Source organism: Typopeltis vanoorti, chromosome 1, assembly GCF_054136105.1.
Source record: "Typopeltis vanoorti isolate ZY-2024b chromosome 1, IOZ_Tvanoo_1.0, whole genome shotgun sequence".
NCBI classification, from domain to species: Eukaryota; Metazoa; Arthropoda; class Arachnida; order Uropygi; family Thelyphonidae; genus Typopeltis; species Typopeltis vanoorti.
In genome coordinates this window covers 184,932,994-184,960,774 of record NC_143549.1, presented here as the reverse complement: position 1 = coordinate 184,960,774, position 27,781 = coordinate 184,932,994, and the positions used below count along the sequence as shown (strand labels likewise).

The 27,781-nt window shown below is 35.0% G+C and overlaps 1 protein-coding gene across 1 annotated transcript in view; it reads left to right on the top strand.

Annotated features, from left to right (window-relative positions):
* The window catches only part of Rgl (Ral guanine nucleotide dissociation stimulator-like), a 240,729-nt gene that overhangs the window by 149,819 nt on the left and 63,129 nt on the right, over positions 1–27,781 (top strand). Inside the window, exons 11-12 of the mRNA XM_090395825.1 lie at positions 4,442–4,686; positions 27,016–27,093. Of these exons, the coding sequence (XP_090251951.1) occupies positions 4,442–4,686; positions 27,016–27,093 (323 nt within the window). The remainder of the gene's footprint in view (positions 1–4,441; positions 4,687–27,015; positions 27,094–27,781) is intronic.

The following is a 27,781-nucleotide window of genomic DNA, read 5'->3' as shown; positions in this document are numbered from 1 at the left end:
CTAATTTCTTACTCATCTCATGAGGTGATCATTAATACATAGTTGGTGCCTTTTCTTGGTAGATTTATGAGGAACATTATCAAAGACTTAGCTAAATAATAATTTCTAAATAATTTGTTTCTCCCTGTTTAAATTTCCGTAGTTGCTATTATTCATGTCAAAGTTTCTGGAAGATAAAACTACATAAACATGGAATGCAAATAAATAATTTGCTAGCTCAAATTAGTTATTTACAAGTCGACATTTCGCTAGCTTAAGCTAGCATTATCAAAGGCAGTTTAACACTAATTGAAAACGAACCAAAATGACTTGGATGACAAGGACAGTCGTGTGCATGGGGATGACAGTCACACTCTTTGTACTGATTCCTGTTGTTAATGCTGATGGGTAGATAGAGTGGTGCGCCAAAATTTATCTAAAATCACACTATCCATTCTGTTACAGTTAGTTGGGTTCTATAGAACTTGTGCCACTTCCAGGAACAGTCCCAATTTAAAGTGGGATTTGTGAAGTAGCCTGGCTTTCTTCCATCTTGCAAAGTGGTCTTTCTCTAAAGCATGTTGAGATAGTCTACTTTTTTTGGTTCTGTTTTGTTCTTTTTTCCTGACAAAAGTAGTTCATCCTGTCATATACATAATGTTAATAGACATATTTGTGCCTATGATCCCTCAAAAGATTCTACTAAGAAAGAAAGAAAGAAATGGAAGAATTTTTTGAGGCATTAGAAAATGCAACTGACACAAAGAAAAAGAAAAAGTTGTTCTTGTTGGAGATCTAAATAACACAGTAAGAAATGATTACCAGACATATTTTGGGATAATGTTTTGCTCATAATAGTGGTAAGTATACATGCTGGATTTCTGTTCAGGACGTGAACTAGTCATTATTAATACCATGTTCCAACATAAAGATGTGCACATATTCACATTTTGAGAAGACACAAGAAACACATCTCATTTACTATTATTGGTGACAGTGATATCTTGACACTGGTTTAGGACACAAGAGTATTCAGAGAATTTTAAACAGGAAGCGATCACTGATTTGTTTTGAGCAGGATAAAATTGAATATCATATTGAAAAGAAAGTGTGTAAGAAAGTTTAAAAAGAATCAGAAGTGAACTCTTAACCCAAATGCACAAATATTATTCAAGAAAAAAATCAATTTGAAAACAAGAACCAATCCTTGAAGATGATTCATTGGTAGACCCTGAAGAAAACATTGATTTATTCAGAGAGGCACATGGCAAGGTTCTGATACAACAATCGGAATGGATTTGTGAAGATAGAGGCATTAATTTGGTCAGAGGATCAAATTCCAGGTGATTGGAGTAGAGCTATCATAGGGAACAAAACAGTGAGCAGCATTGCAGAGGAATTTACCTAATTAGTGTTCCCGATAGTATTTGTGCAAGCATACTTTAGAAAAAGTTAAGAAAAATTGTGGAATGGAAACTTGGAAAAGAACAAGCTGAGTTCAGGTCAGAGGTTGTCGGATCAGATTTTCACTTTGATACAGATAGGTCAGAAATCATTGGGATGTAACAAGAATCTGTATTTAAGTTTTGTAGATCTAGAAAAGGCATATGACAAGGGATCACATAAAAATTGAAAGTGGCATTAATCCTGATAACAAAATTGGAGATGTTAATGTCAGCTCTTTGCTTTAAATGCATTACAGGTCTGAGTATTCCATAACTAAATTGAATAATAACTGCTGTAATAAATTCGGTATGAAAATTGGCAATAAAAAGACACTGAAAATAGATAGGAACATCGAAAACATCATATTCATTCTGAAAGCATAGCCTATAGAACAAGTTAGCTATTTAGACGCACTTTTTAGTGAAGATGGCAAATTAAATATGGAAATAGACAAAAGAATGAGTGAAGCTGGTATCATAGGAAGTCAGTTAATAAATTTATATGGAATAGGAACAAAGTTAGTCAGAAACATTAAAGCAGCTGAAGAAATGCCAGCATTGAAACTAATTTTAACTTATGAATTTAGAATTGAGTTAGAAACAAAACACTTGATCAAAGAATGGAGACCACGTCAATGGCAGAATATTAAAAATGAGGATATTAGGAAAGAATTTGATATTGTTAGCATTCAGGAGTATGTGAGCAGCGCTAACCTTAGATGGCAGGTTACTTTGGCAGAATGGGAGAGGAAAGGTTAATAAAGTTTTTTTTTGCCAGAATGGCAGAAAAAAAAGACCAAGAGGAATATCAAAATCTAGGTGGATTGATACAAAAAAAAAAAAAAATTTTAGAAGACTGAAGTATAAGATCTGACAAAATTGGAGACTTCACAGATAACAGGAATTTCATGATGATGCCTTAATTAACAGTTAATACTAATTGATGCTCATGCTTAATAAATGACTTATGAAATTAATGCTCTGAAATTAATACACTGCCATTTCCTTTTTGAACATGGTTATTCATCAAGTTGGTTGCAAAATTTACTCCTACTGATAAATTTAAACATTAGAGTATGCAACATGGTCCACACTACGAGGGTGGTCTGAAAAGTTCTTGGCCTAACAATGAAAAAAAGCAAATTTATAATTTCAAAATTTTTATTTTTCAACATAATCTCCCTTAAGACTAATACATTTATTCCGGCAATGCTCCAGTGCCATTATCCAGTCCCTGTAGTGGTTCTCAGTAAGATCTGCAAAATACCCCTGTACAGCTGCAATCACCTCTTGATTTGAAGAAAAACGCTGACCAGCAAGGAAGAGTTTTAGTTTTGGGAAGAGCTAGAAGTCAGAAGGAGCCAAATCTGGGGAATAGGGTGGATGTTCCAGCAATTCATATTGAAGATCCCTTAATTTTCCCATTGCCAAAACACCTTTGTGGGCAGGTGCATTGTCCTGATGAAAGAGGAATTTTTATCTTCTGCAAACCAGGTCTTTTCTCTCAAATTTTTTCATCTAGTCTGGTTAAAAGATGGGAATAATATTCTCCCAGTTATTGTTTTATCCTTTTCAAGATAATTAATAAACAAAATGCCTTTAGCATCCCAAAACACAGATGCCGTGACCTTTCTTGCTGATGGAACAGACTTTGTCGTCTTAAGTGCTGAAAAACCAACTTCCACTGTTTTGACTGATGTTTGGATTCTGGCGTGTAATGGTGGATCCAAGTCTCATCCATAGTAATAAATCAACACACAAAATCAGTTTTATTCTTGTTAAAATGTTTCAAGCACTGTTTAGATATTTTCATGCCAGTGCGTTTTTGATCTGTTGTGAGCAAGCGCGGTACCCATCTTACGCAAAGCTTTCCCATATGCAATTCTTCATGCAAAATATATCTTACACATTCTTTTAAAATGCCTATAGTCTCAGCAATTTCATGCACTTTGACTCGCCGGTCATCAAATACCATATCGTGCACTTAATCAATGATTTCTTGTCTTGCTACACTTTTTGGATGTTCTTCACGTGGATCATCTTCAAGGCTGGTTCGACCACGCTTAAACTTGGAAGCCCATTTCTTAATTGTAGAAAACAAAGGAGAAGAATGCCCATTAAATTTTGTGAACTTTGAATGAATTTCTTTTGCCGTTAAACCTTCTTTTATAAAGAATTTTATAACCGCACGATACTCAGTTTTATCCATTTCAAGGGATACAGACAACACTTTTGCTTCAGACAGCTGTATAAAACAAACTGCTTGCAATTGATAGAAAGACTTGCAATTTCACATGGATGCTTATGGCAGATGTACCAACTTAAGGAAAAAAAAAAAAAAAAAAATTGTGCCGCTAGTGTTGCCATCTATGGTTGAGGCCGAGAACTTTTCAGACCACCCTCATGCTATCCATTTTGTTATGTCATTGCCTCCATTAAATGTCTTCAGGTTAATACTTTTTAATTCTGTTAATATTCCATGAAAGTTTTTTAAATTTCTTCTTTGATGCTTTCTAAATATTATTCACCTTATCTTTCTTACCCCTTCTAAGGTCACATGATTGTTACAGATGGTGGGGAAGGGGATCTAAATAATTGATATATTCTCATTAATTCTTTGGATATTTTTATAAAATTCAAGATCTTGTCTTCCGTAATAGGTTGTTGTACATATTACTTGAGATAACTATTTTGAAATTGCTTATCAGTTTTTTTTCTTTCTCCCATGTTAAAATCCATAGGAATAATACTTTTCCTTATTTTCTTAAATAACTGGCTGATAATATTATCACATCATAATATTATAATATAATTATTTTATGCTTTAATAAACTGTTTATTAGTCATGAAACATATTTGTGATTTGAAATAAAAATTAGGACTTATTATTTCGTATACAATTTTCACTTACTCCATATATTAAAAATCTTTCCATAATATAACAGCTTAAAAATATTATACAGAGCATAAGCAATTTAAGAGTAGAGTTAATAAATTTAAATTTAATTGTTTTTCAGAATGCCACCATGCAGGGAACAGTACCTTACTTAGGAACGTTTCTTACTGATCTTACTATGATTGATACTGCTATTCCGGATTTACTTTCAAATGGATTCATTAATTTTGATAAACGTAGAAAAGAATTCGAAGTTCTAGCTCAAATAAAGCTTTTACAAAGTGCAGCAAATAATTATAATTTGTGTCCTGATATCCATTTTCAAGCTTGGTTTGAGAGCATTCCAATTCTTGATGATAATGAAAGGTAAGTTCCATTAATAGCAGTACTTGTAGGCATTTGGAATTATGCTGTATTGAAAAAAAAAAAAACAAAAAACTTTATAATTACCTCTATCATAGCTATAATGAATTTCTCTTCAAATAGCATCAGTATTATTGATGTGGCGATATCCTCATATGAGATTTTGTTATACAATTGGTAAAAAAGGCTTTGAAAGTCTGTGACCTTGTGCATGATCAGTGTAAATTTGTTTTGCCTTACCAGAAAAATGTTAAATGAGGATTTGCTGTATTAGATGGTCTGATACCATATTAGTATTTTTTTTTTTTTTTTCAAGATATCTACTCTATTACTTTGTCTCATCTTTCAAAACTTGATTCAAGTAAAGAAACTTGGATTCTTATAGTTTGATGGCATGTGCTATTTTTCTGATAATTTTGAAGATATTTACTATGCCAGAAATGAAGCAGTATGCTGATGTTAAGAAATGTCATTTTGTATTATTGATTATAATGAATCACTGACTTGCAAAATTAACATTAGTTTTTACTTAAAAACAGAAAAAATAGCAGAGAAAGTATTATCTGGGAAGATATACCATAACAAACATTTGCTCATTAAATATTCAATGTTATTGAGTTTTTTTTTTGTGAATGATTCTTGTGTTATGGTTGTCATCATAATCATTTTATAGTGTATACCCTAAAGGGCTACATATAGGAATTGATGCTTCTGAGCATTCTTGAAATAAGCACTTAAATCTGAAACTATAGTTCCTTCATAGTGCACTCAGGACTATGTAGCATGTACCCATTAGTTGGAATGCCTTGGATCTAAACATTATCTAAGATATGAAAAATTTTTTTCAGCTGAAGATGAGTTAGTGTCATACTCAAGTGGTAGGGTTTTTTTTAGAAAACTGCAAACTAACAAAAGAATAAATCTTTAACAGCCTGCATGGCAATATTAGTTATGTTTATAGGAAGACACATTACTTGACTACATGTACTTTATGCCTTGCACATTGAGAGTAAGAAAATTTTGAAACTGCTTTTGTATTAGTTTGGCATTTTTCCAATGTTCTATCAATGCTCTGTGCTGTAGGAATCTGTACATGACGTGTATCTGTGGAATGACCGTTGAATATTGCATTGCGAACTTAAGTGTTATACCTAATTTTCTGACTTGTCGGTTAAAAACGAGAGGGAGAAGAAATCAGAGTGGGTAACAATTATTCTCTTTTGTTTAAATCTTACTATTATATTATTTTTATTTAATCCTTGTCGGCTGCACCTTTGTAAAATATTTATCCTTTTTTACTTTTCTCTTTATCTGTTCTATTTGTCTGTCTATGTCCTTACTTATACTTATTCTTGCTCCCCCCTCTTATCTGTGGGTAGTTAGACTTCGTGTTGAGGTCTATCTAACGTAACAGTCCCTGAGCAATCACACAATATCAATTAAGAAAATTTATTTGATCTTAATGACTGCTCCACTTAATTGATCCTTTTATGTTTGAAACTCGGGGCGAGAAGATAACAAAAATAAGTTAAAACTTCTATACAATATCTTTATATGCAAGTCGTGGCTCGATACTATTCTATTCCCACAGGCTCGTTAGTATTTTCGGGGTAGTGCATTGGCTAAGGAATGAGAACCAGGTAATTACAAAATAAAACACATTTGTTATCAAACTAAAGGAAATGATACAGAGCATAAGAAAGTTAATTAAAGATCAATTTAATTAAGAGCATTTTAACACACAATATTACTTGCTATCTGAGCATCAGAAATTATAGTGCATTCACTAACTTATTGATCGAAAACTTATTGTGCCTTGAAATAAAAGTGTCTTTATGACACAATTTGGCTTACAAGCATGCATAAATATTCCCGGAGGGATTACATTAACTTTCTTCCAACACATTCAATACTTAAACGATACTAATTCAGACACTATCACAAACAATCTATGAATTAGACATACTTAATAATACACATTCTTCCGTTATTTAACATTCAGTCTTACCTGCTAGTTATCAAGTATCCTCTCTCAATTCTTTACGATTTCGCGTTACATTCACATAACATAGTACAACAAATTAAAGGCATAATTGCTAATAACCTCGAGAGGAAAGTTCAACTTATATTCCATAACATACATTGAAACTGGAATATCTTCCGTCCGGTCAATCCTCGAGAGCTTTCCTTTATTGGATGCGCTGGGGTTTTGCCGTAGCTACCTGGAGCCTAGAGAGAGCTGGCCGCGAGAAACATCGGGTGTCGGCGGCGGGAAGAATGATCCTCCTGGATTGAGGGAAGGAACCCCGTAGACCTCGCAGGTGAAGAGACAAGCACGAGACCAAGGATCAAAAAGCACAGAACCACGTGCTGCATTGCCTTTTATTCCATTTTCCTTCCTTTGTTCTTAAATAAGAGTATTCCCGGATTAGCCAGAAGCAATGAAAGATTTGACATCATCGCTGGTCACTTGACTTTACGATTTTGGTGGTATTCTGCACTAATCCAGCTTAACTCCTATTAAGCTTTTACAGACAAGTCTAAATTGCAGGTGCATTCTAACAGTAATTTATTCTTTTATTTTATTACAACTAATTAGGTACATTTTTTTCCTTATAATTTCAGACAAAAAATTATAAAATATTTAGTGAAAATGCTCTAAAAAAAATAATTTCTCACGAGATTTTGCAGTCATCATTTTATAGTGTATCAATTTTATCAATTCCTATATGTATACCCTAAAGGGCTACATATAGGAATTGATGCTTCTGAGCATTCTTGAAATAAGCACTTAAATCTGAAACTATAGTTCCTCCATAGTGCACTCAAGACTATGAGCCTTGTGCCCATTAGTTGGAATGCCTTGGATCTAAACATTATCTAGGTTATGAAAAATTTTTTTCAGCTGAAGATGAGTTAGTGTCATACTTAAGTGGTAGGTTTTTTTTTTTTAGAAAACTGCAAACTAACCAAAAAATAAATCTTTAACAGACTGCATGGCAATATTAGTTATGTTTATAGGAAGACACATTACTTGACTACATGTACTTTATGCCTTGCACATTGAGAGTAAGAACATTTTGAAACTGCTTTTATATTAGTTTGGCATTTTTCCAATGTTCTATCAATGCTCTGTGCTGTAGGAATCTGTACATGACATGTATCTGTGGAATGACAGTTGAATATTGCATTGCGAACTTAAGTGTTATACCTAATTTCCTGACTTGTCAGTTAAAAATGAGAGGGGGGATGGAAGAAATCAGAGTGGATAACGACTGTATTATATTTGGTCATTAGCAGTTTCCAGTGTTGCCTGTGGAATGCACTGATGAAATGTTTTTTGAATTGACAAGCCAAGTCAAACTAGATTTACCACATAATGAACATTCATTATGTGGTAAGCCTAGTAAAAATCACCTGCTAGCTTTGCCATGTTTGTTAGCAAATAACTCAGATAATCTGTTTATGAAAATCTTGCAATTTCAGACTGAGGAAAAAATTGAGCAATTGAACTGCTCAGTTTTGATCTTATGAGTAACCTCATAATTCAGCTGTGCAAGCAGTAATTTTAATCATTTCATTAGGATATTAATTGCACCCAGCAAATGTAATCTCACAGTAATTGTCACACATTTTTGTTTATTGAATAACATACTGTAATACTGAACTTGACTACAGTGCCATGTTTGCATTTATCTTGTTTACAAGATTCCATTGGTGCCCATATAAAGGATGAACAGAGTACTGCACTGATTTGAAAATTTAGATGTAAATCAAAGGCATATTAATACATAATTACATAAGTAACTTACATAAAATTGTTTATTTGTAGAATTTTTGGCTATGTTTCATAGCCATTTTCAGTACACCACAGAAAGATAACCACAAAAAGAGAGAGAACAACAATTGAAAGCATGATATTATATGTGCCTATCAACTGCAGGAGAATAACTCCACCTGCATTAAAATATTAAGAAATAAATTAAAAATAAATAAATTATTTAAATTTAAATAATTGATTACAATTTAAGAAACAGATGAATCATGAGTATTAGTGAGGATAACTTCCCAATATCGAGACAGATTAAGGCAATAATTTTTGTTAAGGTTAGGATTGTGAATGTGTGCTTCATAGCTTTCTTTATATAGTCTTTCCAGAAGAAAATAGAACTTTGGTATTATTCCACTGGATTTTGTGTTATAAAGAAAGCTATGAAGCACACATTCACAATCCTAACCTTAACAAAAATGATTGCCTTAATCTATCCCAATTTTAGGATGTTGTCATCATTAATACTCACCATTCATGCATTTCATAAATTGTGATTATTTAAATGTAAAATAATTTAATATTTATCTTTAATTTATTTCTTTAATATCTATTTTATTTATTTATTTACGCATGTGGCTTTGTGAAACTGACAAGTGAAATGTACAATCACAATCTCCAGAAACAAATGATGAAAATCTTAATATGTAAAAGTTCACTACATAAAAGGCACAAACTGTATTCCAAGCCTTCCTTTTTTTTAAAAAATAGCAAAAGTAATGTGCTATAATAGAGTCAGGGAAAATTATCATCCTACTGCACCAAATATGACATGCCTGCATGTTCTCTCAACGCATCACAACACAAATGTAGCTGTATCCAAGGTTTTATTAAAGAGCAGTTGTGACTTTTGTGAAATCTTGATCCATTAGAGGAAAACCCATTTCACTTTGCATCATCATCTTCTAGCAGGAGGAGGAGTTCTGCTGATACTTCGAGGACTATGAGAGTGGCTATGAGAATAACATCTTCGTGATGAACGGGACCTTGAATCTTCTATTTCCTCCATAACCACCACCATACCAACTACAAGTCAATGTCCAGACTGGAAAGCCAGTCCAAGGCCTCATCCGTCACCTTGTGGATGTCCTGTAGGCCACCACCGTGAAATTCGTGCCTTGGGCAATCGTTCACAATATGAATAATCGTCTGAGCCACGCGAGAACAATCACAATAAGGGTGGTTGCACAGTCCCTATTTATGTAGTAGGTAGCCACATCTGCCCTGGTTAGTTCTTGAAGAGTAAAACCAGACTGCAGAGCACAGGGATCTTCTACCATGAAGCTGTTTGTTGGGAGATTGTTGGACCAGTATTCTCTCCACATGTCAGGTGTTGATGCCAGGGTAGCTGAAGCGAGTTCCTCCATGGCCCAGAGAGGCTTTCTAGATTTTAGGCGAAGACCAGGTGGATTTATGAGTCTGGTGCAGGGGCAGGAGTGGGTTGCTCATTGCTTTATTAAATTCTTTAAACAAGGCTTGTCTGGTGCTTCAATTGCTCCACCATATGTTTGGTGGAGCAATGTTAGATAGGACAGGCAGCCAGGAGAGAGGGATGCTTTTCACTGTCCTACTAATTATGCACATGGTTGAGTTTAGCTGAGTGTCTATTATGTTAGTGTGAGCACTTCTTTCCCAGACAGGGACACAATATTCTGCTGCAGAGAATGCGAGGGCTAGTGCAGACGACCTTAGGGGACTTCTGCACCACAACCCCAGATTGTTCCAGCAAGCCTTGAAATGATATTGTTTCTCGTTTTAATTTGTTGGACGGGTTGGTGATGTGTCTTTTATAGGTTAGGCTTCTGTCCAGGCTCACTCCAATATCCAATACCTCTGCATTGTTCAGGTGAAATACTGTGGACACAGTATTTCACCTGAATAGGTCCATCTGATCAGGCCAGGATTGCGATGGTGGTTTGTAGACATTGTAGATGGTGGTATTTTGAATTTTAATAACTATGCAGTATTCTGTATCAGGTTATGTTCTTGAAGCCAGGCTGGATGTCGGTTGCCAGGCCATGCTTGGGATGGCAGTTATAAGATACGAGAATTAGGCCTGGGATCTTTAGTCTATTGAGAGCTGTGTCAGGCACATGGGTTTCCTGGAGAGCCAAGACGTCAATTGCTTTGTCTTTGGCTATTTTACCGATGGCTTTGGATTTAGATAGTCCTATGTTTAGGGAACATATCTTGAGGGAGTTTTGTTTAGGTGACTGTAGCTTATTTTTCGAAGCTTGCCCTCCACCCAAACAAGCAATGCGATCCTTGTTATTCCGGGCGACGATCAAGCCGACATGGAGCTTTTTAAGTTTTGAATTCATCATAGTTGCTGTAAGTGGTCCAGGAGGCTTGGTACCTTTGGACGCCTTGTTTGAGACATTAGCTTCATGTTACCTGTGATTCATCTTTGGGGCTTCTTATGTCTGAAGAAAGAACAATATACCAGAAGGTAACACTACTGGTGGTGGTGGGTGGGGGGGGGGGGCACGGGAAGGCTGTCTCAATCCCCCCCCAACCCCATATCAATCTCCTGCAGTTATTCTCCTGCAGTCAATAGCACATATAATATTACCTGCTTTCAATTTAATTGTTGCTTTCTCTTTCTTGTAGTTATCTTTCTGTAGTGTATTGAAAATGGTAGAATTGAAAAATTCTACAAATAAACAATTTTATGTAAATGACTTCCATAATTATTTAGTATTACCATATTTACTTGAATATAGCTCGCACTTTTTTCCCGAAATTAAAGCTAAAAAATTGTGGTGAGAGATATGTGGGGATTTTCGGAAATTAAAGTTTTCAGGAATAAACTGAAAATGGGTATGACTTACCAAGAATCTCTTACTCACTATTGCTACTTCCAGCTTCGAGAGTGGTTTCCTTGTGTTCATTGTCAAAGTTATCTACCTAAATAGTGTCATCTTCTTTCCCATTATTTCAAGCAAAAATTACCAGTAATTTACAAGCCTTGAGATATGTAATGAACAATCCTTCATGAATGACTTAATGAGAAGTGAAAGCAGGGTGTGTAACAGACCTCAGTGGTAGTCCAGTAGAGATTGAGCAGCTATGAAGACATGCATATGATTGGTGCGATATTAACAAAAGATCATGCAACCCAACAACAAAGGCAAGCTGACAGTTTTTGAGTTGAAATGCTGATTCTCTCAACCAAATTTCATAATATCTGAAACTGCCATAACAACATTCACTATGTATTTCTCAGTTTTAACATGTTCATGACGGAATAATGTTTTGCCCGTTTATTGTTCCAACAGAACTTCTCATTACCGCTTGTGTACCACTTTGTGTCGCTCAGGCTGGCTTAAATGACACAAAGTTTCACCCTTTGGTTGAATTTTATTGCTGCTTGTTTGTGTGTCGCTTCTGCTTCAAGCTGGCAGCAGACTCTCACATACATTATATGGCATGTTTCAATTTGTGGTAGAATTTTATTTCAAACTTAAACATACACATGTGACCACAGTACTTAAATTATTTAATAAATAAATAAATAAATATAAACAATACTAGTAATAACATACCAGTTAGGGCGCATGCTTACAATGGAATCCCACTATGCGTGCAGTAGTGCATTATAGAATGAAATTAAAATATATATGATAAAAAATAAATTAGATTAAATTAAAATATAATAACATACATAAATTTATTTTACATAATCAAGGATGACAATTTTTCAAACTTTAGGGATAGTAAGAACGTCATTACAGTTTAAATTGGGTCTGTGATGGAAGGCTTCAGCACTTTCTTTATATAAACGCTCATGTTTATATAATGATCTGTAGTTTTTCCTACTGTTGTTGTGTGTTAATTGATTACTGTGCAATTGTAAACATATGCTTATTCTATTTCCTTGTATCTTTCTGCGTTCTATATTTATCTTTGCTCTATATTTAATTCCTTTCTATATACTGTATTAATGCAATTCTTTCTATTCTTATTTACTATACCTTCTGTAATTTTATATTCTTACACCTGAGAGCACTAGAAATTTATTTTTATTAACGACTGCACCACTAGTGGTCTCCTCGTGGTATAAGAAATAGTATACCTCCAGTAGGTCTCTATACAATAAACCCTCTAACATAAACCCATTCTAAATGATTAATATGCAGTCATGACTTTTATGTGCTCCTAATTGTAGCTATCATTTAACTTCCCACATACAGGATTAAAGATCAGGTGGCACTCCTTGAATATATAACAAGTTTATTTATACTAAGATTGAACATACAACTCATACAATTGGGAATGACTTCTTCTAACTTCAGTTTAAGCTAGGCTCTATATGACAAAACTTCTATAGCAATTTTCCGCAATTATGTAACAGATTTTTGAAAGAATCACTGCAACAAAATTTATAACTCCTAGTTTAAGCTAACTATTATGGAACAAAACTTCTATAGCAATTTTCTGCAATTATGTAGCATAAAACTTTAGAATTCACTGCAATCAATAATTAAACTTCTAGCCTAATTTAGGAAATTATTATGTTCTGGTCTATACACCTACAAATTCCGACTATTAACTTGCATCAATTACTCTCAGACTCTATCTATCTTAGCACTATAAACTTAGCAGTCCATCTAAGATAGTTCTCTTACATCATAAACAATATAATATGTAATAAACAACTCACATAAGTTCTTTATCCCTTTAGTGCACTTCTTCACAGTTTGTTCCAGAGTCCTTAGGTTCTTCTCCGTCTCAGGTTTTGAATTTCTCCTTAGAGAATCTCGGAGCACTGGCGTCTCATCTAGAATGGAAACTTGGGCAAAGGGGTTCAACGTTCATAGCATATTCAGATTCGTGTAAGCAGTAAAGCATTCTGGTCTGGCACAGCTGCTTCCTCCATGGCTAATCGATTCCATTCTAGATGAGACACCAGTGCTCCGAGATTCTCTGAGGAGAAATTCAAAACCTGAGACGGAGAAGAACCTAAGGACTCTGGAACAAACTGCGAAGAAGAGGAGAAGGAAGTCGATCCACCGCAAGTCATCCAGATCACAATGTCATGTGATCTGGATGACTTGCGGTGGATCGACTTCCTTCTCCTCTTTACCTCCTTCCAATCTCAGTGTGTCTCAGCCGAAAAAATATGTCGATCTTGATAGTCGAAGATCCATCCCTTTTATATTCATCCTTCCACGGAACCCTGGATGAAGGATTGAGACCCCCAAACATTTATGCATAACTCTCTTGATCTTCTACTAACGCCGACTTCTCTTTCTCCCCTTAAGTGCATTTTTAATCCATTTTACCGGACTGCGGAACTATGTTTGATTCATGGCACCCCCTTTTACCACTGACCTTGAAGGTGGTCTTAGACTGAGTTTGTAAACAAAAGAGTTCTCTTACACTTCAATTAGAGCACTAACATCAAAAAATATTCCGATGGCAAAGCCATTGCCCTTGGCTTTAACATTTAGACATCTTTTGTTTATACAAGTGAGCAAGCTAATTTCTCTTGGGCTTTATACATAGGCTTTTAGTATTATATTTACAGTAACAAACAAAATTATTTTGGTAAGCTTTCTAAATGTGACCTCTGTAAAAGTCGATGCAAAGAGCCTTGAAATTTTTTGCTGCATCGAATTTATTTTACACAATCAAGGATGACAATTTCAAACTTTAGGGTAGCAAGGATGACAATTTCAGTACTTTCTTTATATGAACGCTCATGTTTATATAATGATCTATGTAGAAGTTTGGTGTTTTTCCATTGGATCCTATGGTTTGGGTTTTCAACTCTGTGTTGTGCGAGTCCAGATTTGTGCGGTTTGTTAAGACGGATGTGATCTTGATGTTCAGAGATGCATTTACTAATAGAGCTCCCTGTCTGTCCATAGTGAGACAGAGGAACATGGAACTTCGTAAACGCCAAGTAGCATCAAAGGTGAGAGTTTGTCTTTAGGAGAAGGTAGCGTAGCAAATTATAGATCTGATTTATTGTTTTGTAGGTAGCAGCAAGTTTGTATTTCTTCATAATTTTTGACAAATGTTCAGGTTCAAATTTATTTTTGGCTTAGGTTAAAACGTGAACATTTTTTCTTCAAGGTATTTCAGAAAAAGGTTGGCTAAGTTTGATAAGGGAGAGCCCATTGCTGTTCCTTTCTCTTACTTGTAAATTTTTTCTTTCCATGTGAAGTATCGGGATACCAACAAATTTGAATAATTCAACAATATTGGATGGAAATTTTTGAGTTAACGTCTATTGTTTCCTTGTAGGAGATATTAGTGAAGAGGGAGACAATGTCGAAGAATCTTTAAACCAAGAATTGGAAATCATCAAAAATACAGCCATACTAAATGGATACAAACCAAAAACAACTCAAAAAATCATCAGTTACTACCCCACACATCAACCTAGACGAGAACAAGCCTGTAGAATTCCTATACCGTATGTCAAAGGCATCTCTGACATCTATCAAAAATTATGAAGAAATACAAACTTGCTGCTATCTACAAACCAATCAACCAGATCTCTAATTTGCTACCTTCTCCTAAAGACAGACTCTCACCTTTGATGCTACCTGGCATTTACGAAGTTCCACGTTCCCGTAAGATGTCTCACTATGGACAGACAGGGAGATCTACTAGTAAACACATCTCTGAACATCAAGACCATATCTGTCTTATCAACCACATAAATCTAGTTTGCACAACACGGAGTTGAAAACCCAAACCAAAGGATCCAATGAAAAACACCAAACTTCTATATAGATTGTTATGTAAACATGAGCATTTAAATAAAGAAAGTGCTGAAGCCCTACATCACAGACCCGATTTAAACCATAATGATGTTCTTACTATCAATAAAGTTTGGAAAATTGTTATCCTTAATTGTGTAAAATAAATTTATGCATGTTATTTTATTTTAATTTAATTCTATATCATGCTACTGCACGTATAGTGGGATTCCATTGTAAGTATGCACCCTAACTGTATGTTATTCCTAGTATCGTTTGAAATTACTGTGCTGATGACATCCTATGATGTATTTAGAACGAAATATTTACTTACTAAATAATTTAAGTACTGTGGTCACGTGTGTATGTTTAAATTATGAATATGAGGGTGGTCTGAAAAGTTCTCAGCCTTGACCATAGATGACAACACTATCGGGAAGAGATTTTTTTTTTTTTAAATTGTACATCTGTCATAAACATCCATGTGAAATTGCAAGTCATTCTATCAAGTAGTTTGTTTTATACAGCTCTCTGAAGTAAAAGTGTTGTCTGTATCCCATGAAATGGATAAAATTGAGTATCGTGTGGTTATAAAATTCTTTGGTAAAAGAAGGTTTAACGCCAAAAATTCATTCAAAGTTCATAAAAGTGTATGGGCACTCTTCTCCTTCGTTTTCGACAATTAAGAAATGGGCTGCCGAGTTTAAACCATTGCCATACCAGCCTTGAAGATGATCCACGTGAAGGATGTCCAAAAAGTGTAACAACACCATAAATCATCGATCAAGTGCACGATATGGTATTGGATGACCTGCGAGTCAAAGTGCGTGCAATTGCTGAGACTATGGGCAGTTCAAAAGAATGTGTAGGATAAATTTTGCATGAAGAATTGCATATGAAAAAGCTTTGCACAAGATGGGTGCTGTGCTTGCTCACAAGCAGATCAAAAACGCACTTGCATGAAAATCTCTGAACAGTGCTTGGAGTGTTTTAACAAGAATGAAACTGATTTTGTGTGTCAATTTATTACTATGGATGAGACTTGGATTCGCCATTACACACCAGAATCCAAACAGCAGTGAAAACAGTAGATAGAAGAAAAAGTCTGTTCCATCAGCAGGAAAAGTCATGGCATCGTGTTTTGGGATGCTAAAGGCATTTTGTTTATTAATTATCTTCAAAAGGGTAAATAACTAACTGGAGAATATTATTCCGATCTTTTAACCAGACTAGATGAAAAAATTTGTGAGAAAAGACCTGGTTTGCAGAAGAATAAAAAATCACTTTCACCAGGACAATGCACCTGCCCACAAAAGTGTTTTGGCAACGGAAAAATTAAGGGATCTGCACTATGAATTGTTGGAAAATCCACCCTATTTCCCAGATTTATCTCTTCCCAAAACTAAAACTCTTCCTCACTGGTCAGCGTTTTTCTTCGAATCAGGAGATGATTGCAGCTGTAGAGGGATATTTTGCATATCTTACTGAGAACCACTACAGGGACAAGATAATGGCGCTGTGGCATCGCTGGAATAAATGTATTAGTCTTAAGGGAGATTATGTTGAAAAATAAAAAATAATTTTGAAATTATAAATTCGTTTTTTCATTGTTAGGCTGAGAACTTTTCAGACCACCCTCGTACTCCACAGGTTTCACTATAATAGATAATTTTATTTGAAGTTAGCTTTTGTGGGGACACGGTCAACTGGGCGACGGAATAAAAGATGAAATATGCAATTCTATTCTGTTGATCTGTTACCAGGTAAAAATGAGTTAAAAGAATGGTATAAACAAAAAAATTGAAAATCTTGCTTATAATTTTTATTTCTGAGCTTCACTGCTTAAGGTGTCTTGTTTGACAATTTATCACTTGGGCGTTTTGTGTGCGGTTATTTAGTTTAATACGCATTTGCAAAGTATTTTGATTTCTATTAAACAGTAAGACTAGTTAAAATATCTTACGAATGCGTATTAAACTAAATAACCGCACACAAAATGTCCAAATGATAAATTGCCAAACACAAAAATTTAAAAATCTTGCTTATAATTAAGTTTATTTTAGTTTATTTTATTGTGTAGAATTGCGAATTGTATTGAAGTTATATTGAAATTTCCCATAGAATTACGGTATAAACATAAAATTTGAAAAATCTCACTTATAATTAAGTTTATTTTTATTGTCTGAAGAAGTATTTCTGAGCTTCACTGCGTAAGGTGTCTTGTTTGACAATTTATCATTTGGGCGTTTTGTGTGTGGTTATTTAGTTTAATACGCATTCGCAAGATATTTTGACTTCTATTAAACAGTAAGACTAGTTGTTTGTTTGTTTATTACATCATTTCTGATATTTGTGTCAACGTTACAGTTACCACATGCAAAGAACAAGTTTCAGTAAATAAAAGGTATATATTCAAAATTTATAATCTCAATCGTATACTAAATTGTATATGAAAAGAAAGTTCTGCATTATTAATTAATGGGATCAGTAAAGCAGAGGAGCATCTATTCTTTATCAGTCATAATGTTGATTCTATTATGATGAATTATTCGATATCCTGTCCATTGAAGAAGATGCTATCTATAAGATTTAGTCTGACTCATCAGAAAAAAATTTCATCAGAGTTAAAAAGTGTCATATACAGAAATTTAATTTTGAATGAGAAAAATATGCCAGTAAGTAACCAGATTGACTCCTCAAAATTTGTCAATAATATTCAGGCCATCCATTATCCAATGATGAAATATCAGTTTTATTAAAAGGATTAGATTATGCTTTAGCTCCAAAAACTATTCCCATTATGTAAATACCTTTATAACCTTCCATATACTATTGTTAGTATCGGGTTTCAATCAGTATATATTTTATTCAAAGGAATCTATCAAAAATGAATTTAATGCTTTATCTTCTCTAAAAAGTAATAGTAATATAATTATTATGTTGGAGGCTTAATGGAATGTATACAGCACTCAGACAAATGGTACACTTGCCTTCACTGTATACAGAAAACCCACACACACACAGGCAGATACATTCACAAACTCTCCCACCACCACCCCTCTCAACAATATGGCATTATTAAAACTCTTAACAAGAGAGCCCACAATCTTTGTTCCAGTGGAACCGCCCTCACTACTGAGCTTAACCACATACACAGCACTTTCCTCTCCGATGATTACAGCGATCACAGTATCAAAAAAAAATCAGTTCCTCCCCCATTCCCCATCCTTCTTGTCAACAAGAGTTTTAAAATGCCATCACCATACCCTACATCCGGGAACATCCAAAAAAATAGCCAAGATTCTAAAAAAGTACAACCTACACACAGCATATAAGCCCCACTGCAAACTACCCTTTGTTCCAGTGGAACCGCCCTCACTACTGAGCTTAACCACATACACAGCACTTTCCTCTCCGATGACTACAGCGATCACAGTATCAAAAAAAAATCAGTTCCTCCCCCATTCCCCATCCTTCTTGTCAACAAGAGTTTTAAAATGCCATCACCATACCCTACATCCGGGAACATCCAAAAAAATAGCCAAGATTCTAAAAAAGTACAACCTACACACAGCATATAAGCCCCACTGCAAACTACCCTTATCCATTCTATTAAAGATCAGCTCCCTCCTCTCTCTGCCTGGAGTTTACAAAGTACCCTATTCCTGTAAGCTGGCGTACTTTGGACAGACAGGCAGATCAGCATCCATCTGCCTGGAGGAACACAAGTCTTACATCTGTAAACACAACTATGGTCAGTCAGGCTTGGCTGACCATGTCTTGGACACCACCTACAGGGTCTCTTGGAAGAAAACCACCATGCTCCACCACAGCAAATTCAAGTAAGAGAGATTATTCTTAGAAGCAGCAGCTCTCAGAAATCAACCAAATCTCAATAAATACGGTTGCATTAAGCTTCCGAAGATTTGGGAAACACTATTCACCAGAGGTCCCACCTTACATTCCAGGCCACCTACAACCACCCTTAGAGGGTGCTCCACCTAGATAGGACTTTAGTGTCACCCATGTGGTTGGGCTTAGAATTGTATAATATTTGTGTTCATGTTACATTAGTTGTTTTGGTAATCCCCGATGATGTCCTAGTGACTAGGACGAAATATAGGAAGTATTAATACTATGTTAATCCTTTCTGAGTGCTGTATACATTCCATTAAGCCTCACATGATGTCCTCACAGCACTTAAGCCTCTACACATGAATATAATTATTACTAAGGCCAACAAAGGTAATGTGGTTGCTGTTCATGATAAGAACAGTTTTTTTAAAAAAATTTAATCTACTTTGTTTTTGGGGGTGCTTAAGGGTAAAAGCTGTATAACAGAGAGGAGACCTCCACATAGCCTTTAAAGGAATGCGGAGAACCGACCAGGGCTTCTGACCTAATGTCCAATCCTCACCTTCTCTTGGGGCACCCTGTTGGGTATCTACTTGGATACTGAACGAACGAGGATGGGCTGGCAATTTGGGATTTAGCTGACCAAATTGTATTCTTATTGGTTAAACCAAAATAAAAAACGATGGTACAACATGACAAAATTTCATGCCGGCTGGGGCGTCGCCCGGTTAAACAAGGCCCCTGTTGTTTTCGCCAGGGAACCAGGGCAAACAGCGAAAAATCAGCTACTGGAACAAATCTGAAAACAAACCCCAACTCAACATCACCAGAGTTAAAGATCGGTACTATCAACATAAGAAGCCTGAATGGCAAAGAAATGGAGCTAGCTGAGGAATTAGATAAGTACCAGATTGACATAATAGGGGTGACTGAAACAAAAAAGGGTCAAACTGGTGAGATCTTTCTGAGCAATAAATACAAAATGTTATATTCAAGCAATGACAATCAAGGAAAAGAAGGAGTAGCTATAGTATTCAACACAAAATACGAGGCTAATCTTCTTGAATGGCAGCCAGTCTCAAGTAGAGTAATGTGGGCAAATATGAGAATGGGGAACTGGACAATGAGACTTATTTGTGCCTATGGTCCCACAGAAGGTTCTACTAAGGTAGAAGTGGAGGAATTTTTTGAGGCTTTAGAAAAAGCAACTGACACAATGAAAAAGGAAAAGTTGGTCCTTGTTGGGGATCTAAATAGCAGAGTAGGAATTGATTGTGAGACATACAAAAATATTTTGGGAAAATTTGGAGAAAAGAGCAAAGCTAATAATAATGGCAAATATCTGTTGGATTTCTGCTCAGGACATGGACTGGTTATTACTAACACCATGTTCCAACATAAAAATGTGCACAAATTCACATGGAGAGAAGAGGCTAGGAATAAGAAAAGTCTCATTGACTGTGTTATTGTTGATAGTAATGTTTTCTACCTGGTGCAGGACACCAGAGTGTACAGAGGATTTGAAATTGGAAGCGATCACTATTTAGTCTTGAGCAGGATAAAATTGAAGTTCATATTGAAAAGAATAACATGTAAGAAAGTTTTAAAGCGAATAAAAGTTGAGCAGCTCTCAGATGTGAACTGTGGACTAAAATACACAAAGATTATTGAAGAAAAAATGAAAGAGTTTGAGAACAGGAATCAAACCTTGGAGATTCAGTGGCAAACTCTGAAGAAAACATTAATTGATTCTGCCAGAGAGGCATGTGGTGAGCTTGTCTGCAAGGATAAAAAAATCAGAACTCCCTGGTGGACACAGGAAGTTAAAGAGGCAGTGAAGAAAAAGAAGAAAGCATATCAAAAGTTCCTGGCAAATAAGTCAGCTTGTGCTCTTAGAGAATACAGAGACAAATGTAAGAAAGCTAAACACTGTCTAAAACTAGCTAAACAAAAGTCATGGGAGGACTTTGGCAAGAATATAGAAAATAAATATCAAGAAGGTGGCAAAATATTCTGGAGGTTGTTGAAGAAGCTTAGGAATGGGGGAAAAAGTGCTGTAAAAGGAGTTAGAGATGATAAAGGTGACATGAAAACTGGAGAAAAAGATATCCTTCAAGTATGGAGTAATTACTTTGAAATACTGCTAAATGAAACAAGCAGTGATGACAGCACAGTGGTAAAAAACACTGATCAGGCATGCAGGCAGGAATACATATCCATACTTGAAGTAGAAAAAGCCATCAAAGGCTTGAAATGTGGAAAGGCAGCTGGAGTAGATGATATTCGACCAGAAATGCTGAAGTATGGTGGTATAAGAGTCTTACAGTGGCTGCACTGCATAGTTCAGAAAGCCTGGACAGAGGGATGAATTCCTGATGATTGGAGTAGATCCCTCATAGTACCCACATATAAAAAGGGAAATAAAACTGAATGTGAGAATTACAAAGCTATTTCACTACTGAGTGTTCCTGGCAAGAACTATGCAAGTATACTTGAGAAACAGTTGAGAAGTATTGTTGAAGAAAAGCTTGATGCAGAACAAGCTGGATTTAGGCCAATCAGAGGCTGTTAGGATCAGATTTTCACTTTACGACAAATAGTTGAGAAAGCATGGGAATATAACAAAGATCTGTATTTAAGCTTTGTTGATTTGGAAAAGGCATATGATAAGGTGCCAAGAGAGAAGCTGTTCAATACGCTGCAGTTATATGGTGTCAATGGGGCATTATATCAAGCAATACTTAGTCTTTATTTGAGTTGTAAGTCAGCAGTTAGAATTGAAGGAAATACAGGAAGATGGTTTAATGTTAAATCTGGTGTGAGACAAGGATGTACATTATCCCCTCAGTTATTCATTATCTATATGGATCACATTATGAAGGAAAGTCGTGTTAAACATGATATCAAAATTGGAGATGTTAATGTCAGCTCTTTGCTTTATGCAGATGATGTTATACTTCTAAATAAATCCGCTACAAGTCTGCAAGATTCTCTGACTAAATTGAATGGCTGTTGTAATAGATATGGTATGAAGGTCAGCAATAAAAAGACAAAGACAATGAAAATAGGCAGAATCATTGAAAATGTCAACTGTGTTGTGAATGGAGAACCTGTGGAACAAGTAAAACATTTCAGCTACTTAGGCACGATTTTTACTGAAGATGGTAAATTAAATATAGAAATAGACAACAGAATCAGCAAAGCTGGTATGGTGGGAAGTCAATTGAGTAAATTCATATGGAATAAAAGAGAAATTAGTCGGAACACTAAATTAACTGTATACAAGACAGTGTTCAAACCAATTTTAACTTATGGATCTGAGAGCTGGGTCAGAAGTAAAACACTTGACCAAAGACTAGAGACCGCAGATATGAGAGTCCTGAGAAAGATTAGAGGCGTGAACAGATGGCATCAATGGCAATATCATATTAAAAATGAGGATATTAGGAAAGAACTTGACATTGTCAGCATCCAGGAATGCGTTAGCAGAGCTAATCTCAGATGGTATGGTCACTTAAATAGAATGGGAGAGGAAAGATTAGCAAAACAAGTGTTCTCTGCCAGGTTGGCAGGAAAGTCACCCAGAGGAAGACCAAGATATAGGTGGATTGATACGGTACAAAGTGCCTTAGATGATAGAAATATAAGATCGGGTAATGTTGGAATCTTGACAGGTAACAGACTGATTTGGAGGAAAATTGTAGATAGGAAGTTAGTAATGATATAATTTTTTCATGTAGTACTATCATATCCTGTACACCCCTGGTGGGTACATGGCAGGAATTTGATGATGATAATCTACTTTGTTATCATATTACTTGCAGAAGCATTGATAAAGACCCAACTCAATCACAAATCAATAAACTCAACAGTCTGTTAGGTCTTCATTCCTGGGATGAAGAAACCAAAGAAAAAAAGCTAAAGGTTCATCATGCTTTTCCTCCAAGACTTGATGGTCTTTCCCAGTTACACGAAGAAAATGTTTCGTTAAGATCTGCATAGGATGTCTGACTTATGTAAACTCTCGAAATATCTTCTAATCTCCTCTCTCTGTGGTTAACTCTGCTTTTAGTAAAGAGATATTTACTAATTATCTCTTTACTAAAAGAGATATTTGGTAAATATCTCTAACAATATCTGCTTTTTACATTAAAAAAAAAATCAATAAATTTCAGGATTATCCTTACAACCCACAAATCTAGTAAATTTTGATGTAGTCTTACTCTTTACAAATATTCTTCTGACTGATATTGTAAATTTATTTAACTTTGTCATTAATTCAGGATACTTCGGTTGTCAGAATAAACTATACAAACAAAAGGAACGGCTATGGCATCTCCCATTTCCCCTACTCCAATTAATTACTTTACAGAACATTTTGAACATCATATTCTCAATGCTTTTTCGCTTAAACCATCAATTTGGTATAGATATGTTGATGTTTTTGCTGTATTTTGAGAAAATTAATTTAGTAAACCTAAGAATTCAATTTATCCTCAAAGTAGAAGATAACTTCTTCTGGACATTCCATCTTCCTTTTCTGTACATTCTCATTCTACATCAGCTAACAGTTCTCAGTATATGGACAACCAACTCATACTGGGAAATATATTGATTCTAACTCACATTGTTACCCTTGTAAGAAAGATGGTGTAATCAAATCTTTAGTCGACAGAACTCGTAAAATATGTCCAACCGATTCTCTTCTAAGCAAGGAACTATTATCAGAGCTTAATAGGTATGATACAATAACTATCGATAAAATAATCAATAATTATGGTCTTCATCTTAACCCTCCTCAAAAAGAAGTTTTCTTCTTGAGGAGGGTTATTTGTCTTCTATATGTTAAAGGACTTTCAGAAAGAATAGCAAGACTTCTTCACCAAATTGACTTATAAGTCTCTTTCTGTCCAGTTCATAAACTAAATATCCTCTTTATTTCTCCAAGAGACAAATATCCACCCCTTTCTTTCTTTCTTTCCTTCCTTCCTTCCCTGGAGTTTACAGAATCTCCCATTCTTGTGACTTATGTTATTATGGACAGACTGGTTGTTCTGCGCCAATTTGTCTTGAAGAAAATCAGGAATATATTTCACTTAAGGAGCCCAATAAATCTGGTTTAGCAAGCCATGCCTTATCTACAAAACACAGAATTCAGTAAAATAATACCCAAGTTTTACACAAAAGCTATTTTCTTCTGGAAAGACTGTACAAAGAAAGCTTACAGAAGCATTGGTAAAGACCAAACTCAATCACGAATCAGTAAACTCAACAGTCTCTTAGATCTTCATTCCTGGAATGAAGAAACTAAAACAAAACAAACAAAAAAAAAAACACACATTCACAATCCTAACCTTAACAAAAACGATTGCCTTAATCTGTCTCAATTTTGCGAAGTTATCCTCATTAATACTGACTATTCATGTATTTATGGAGCTATTCTCTTGTAGTCAATAGCACATATTATGTGCTTTCGATTTAATTGTTGCTCTCTCTCTCTCTCTCTCTCTCTTGTGGTTATCTTCCTGTAGTGTATTGAAAATGGCTATGAAACATAACTGTAAATTCCACAAATAAACACTTACATAAGTGACTTCCATAATTATTTAGCATTAATAGAGTACTGTACTGTCAAATGGAGATTCTGCATAAGAGTTTCAGAGTTTGAAGAATAAATAGGCTGTGAGTTAAATGGATGTGTAACCTTAATAATCAAGAGATCCATAAGGAAAAGATTATGTGAAAGGAGTATCATGAGAATAAGAGTGAGAGAAGTTATGAAATACATAAAGCGCAGGCCAGAAAAGTAACAAGTATTGCACGGAAAGCTAAATCGGTGTACGAAAAAAAAAAATTTGCTATGCAGGCTAAATGCCATCCAAAAGTTTTATCATTATGCTGCAAGTAAAAGAAAGAATGAATGTGAAAGAATAACTTACTGAATACAGATGGTACTCTGTCAGAAGCTAATGAGATTGTTCAGTTAATGAATGCTCATTTTGCTAAGATATATCAACCAGGAGCATATAACATGATGCACAGTGCTATTACTAATTGTGCGAACAGTTAGAGTGCATGAGATAAGGTTGAAGAGCACTGTTGCATAGCCATATAACAATTTGTCAGTGGAGACAGATGGAATATCAGCATGTATGCTAAAGACATGTTCAGCCGAATTGGCTAGGCCTTTGATATGTTTGTATAACTTGAGCTTCAGCTCAGGAAAGATACTACAGAAGTGGGAAGAATGTATGATAAGTCCCATTGAGCAAGGTTGGTGCAAAAACTGACATGTCTAACTACCAACCTATTGGTATCTCTGATGTGGTGGTTAAGATTTTAGAGCAGTTGGTAAGAACTTGCATAGAGAAATGGATAGACTGACAATCTATGCTCTGCAAGGAACAGCATGGGTTTACTTAAAGGGAAGTCACATTTTAGTAGTTTGTTCCATATTTTGTAACAGTGTTATGGGCTGAGTTGAATAAAAGGTGTGGATACACTATTGGGATTTCACTAAGGCATTTGATAGGATACCAAAGGCTTGCATAAACCTGAGAATGTGAGATTAGAATATAAACTCTTGACTTGGATAAGTGGATGGTTGACATACAGACATCAAAAAGTGGTATATGGTGGGTGCAAATCTGCCAGATTTCAGGTGACCAGTGGTGTAGTCCAAGGTTCAGTCCTTGGGCATTGTTGTTCAATCTATACATTAATGACATTAGGAAGGATCTAATGGAGATATGCAATTGTTTGTTGATGATGTAAGCAAGATGATCAGGGCTGCTACTGATATCCAGCACTTGTGAATAGGCTGGAAATTTGGGCTAATGAAAATGGCCATCAGTTTAATGTTAGTAAGTGTCAAGTTATGCACTGTGGCATGATGAGATTTCCATTGGCATATTATATTAGCAGGGTTATGCTACAAGAGACTGATGAGGCTAGGAATCTTCGTACAATGGTGGATAGGAATTTGAAGTTCAAAGGTCGCATAGCAAAAATTGCAAATACAAATCAGAGGATAATTATGATATTGAAGCAAACCTTGACAAATAAGATAAGGAAGTCAATTTCCCTCTTTACAAGGCCTTGATAAGACTGCACTTAGGCTCCTAGAGGAAAAGAAATTGTAGAAAAGGTACAAGGTGTAACTCATCCCTGATATCACTAGTCAAGGAAGAGTTACAAAGAATATAATAAGATTATGGAATTTAGATTATGTGGACTACATACTCTAAGTTAGATAAAAGGAGAAAGAGGGATGATATGATAGAGGTGTATAAACTTCAGAATTGGTGTTATTATAGGATATCATCAAATGAAATTTTTTATTATAGGGAAGATGAGGAGAGAACATGGGGCATCCAAGGAAGTTGGTGGTTAAGAAAGGGTATAAACTAAATTTTTCTCACTAGCAGTGAGTGAGTGGAATAGTTGCCTTTAGAGGTAAGTGCATCTAATGTGCAAATAAGTTTAATGGAAGTTATGACAGCTGGTTTGGGTGATATATGGCCTCTCTCTCGATGAGACTTTGATTCCCTGGAGATCTCAGATAATAATAACAACAACCAAATGTCCAACAAAAGGAGAGTATTTTTACATGAGTTACTGTCTGCAACCAAAATACTTCTGCTTAATGTAGAAACTGGATAATGTGGTATTAAAAAGTATTTTATTTAATCCAATTTTAATAGACCTGTTTATTTTTAACATACTGATATATCGAAGTATTTTGTTTTTTTCTTCTGAAAGAAAAAAACAAGATTCTGCCATTTGCACAAGCAAGTGACAGAATCTTGTCATGAGAAAAAATATTTTTTAAAATAAGAATATTCAATATAAAATGTGTTAAGAAATTAATGTCATACATAATAATATTGATGACTACATTTATCTAAAGTAAATTTTAATAATTTTCATTCCCAGCCATGAATTATCTTGTTTAATTGAACCACAAGATTATGGTGTAGTAGAGAAAAAATCTACCCCTCAGAAGACTAAAAGGTAGGTAGGTATTTATGTATGTACACATGTTGTGTGTATATGTACACACTCAAAAGAATATATATACACTACTTAGAAAGAAGTCAACATACACCTCTATGAGCAAAAGGCATCATGTTATGTAACAAGTCACGTGTTTGTAGCCAGTATAAATTGCAGGATTGCTGCAGTCACTGCAGTGAAAGGCTGTCCCACATCTTGTTAATGTGGATGGCATGGCTGTTTGTTCCTCACACTATGATGTCTGTTGACTTTTTTCAAGCAGTGTATATAATAAAGCAGTATATAAAATATACTACTTTATTTTATATATATTATTTTATATGCTTCTTTCCAAGCAGTATATAAAATTTTATATATTATTTTTTTAAACATCAGTTCATGATTTATTTGGAATCCATTTGTTCAGAATAAATCAATTTTCAAGTGTGAGCCTTAAAAAGCTTTGACATCTGTAGAACTATTCATGAAAAGGATTAAAATCCAAATATTTTATTTTTACTTTATTTAAATATTTTCATGAGGCATGTAAACCAGTCCATCTCTCTTCAGTACATTCCATTTCACACAGTTGTTCAGTTTCTGATGTGTGCATTTTCTACAGGTATGTTCATCATTACTATTACTGTTCATCAAAATTAGTATCAATAATTCCCATGCTTTCTTCTTAATCTCTTAAAACATGAAT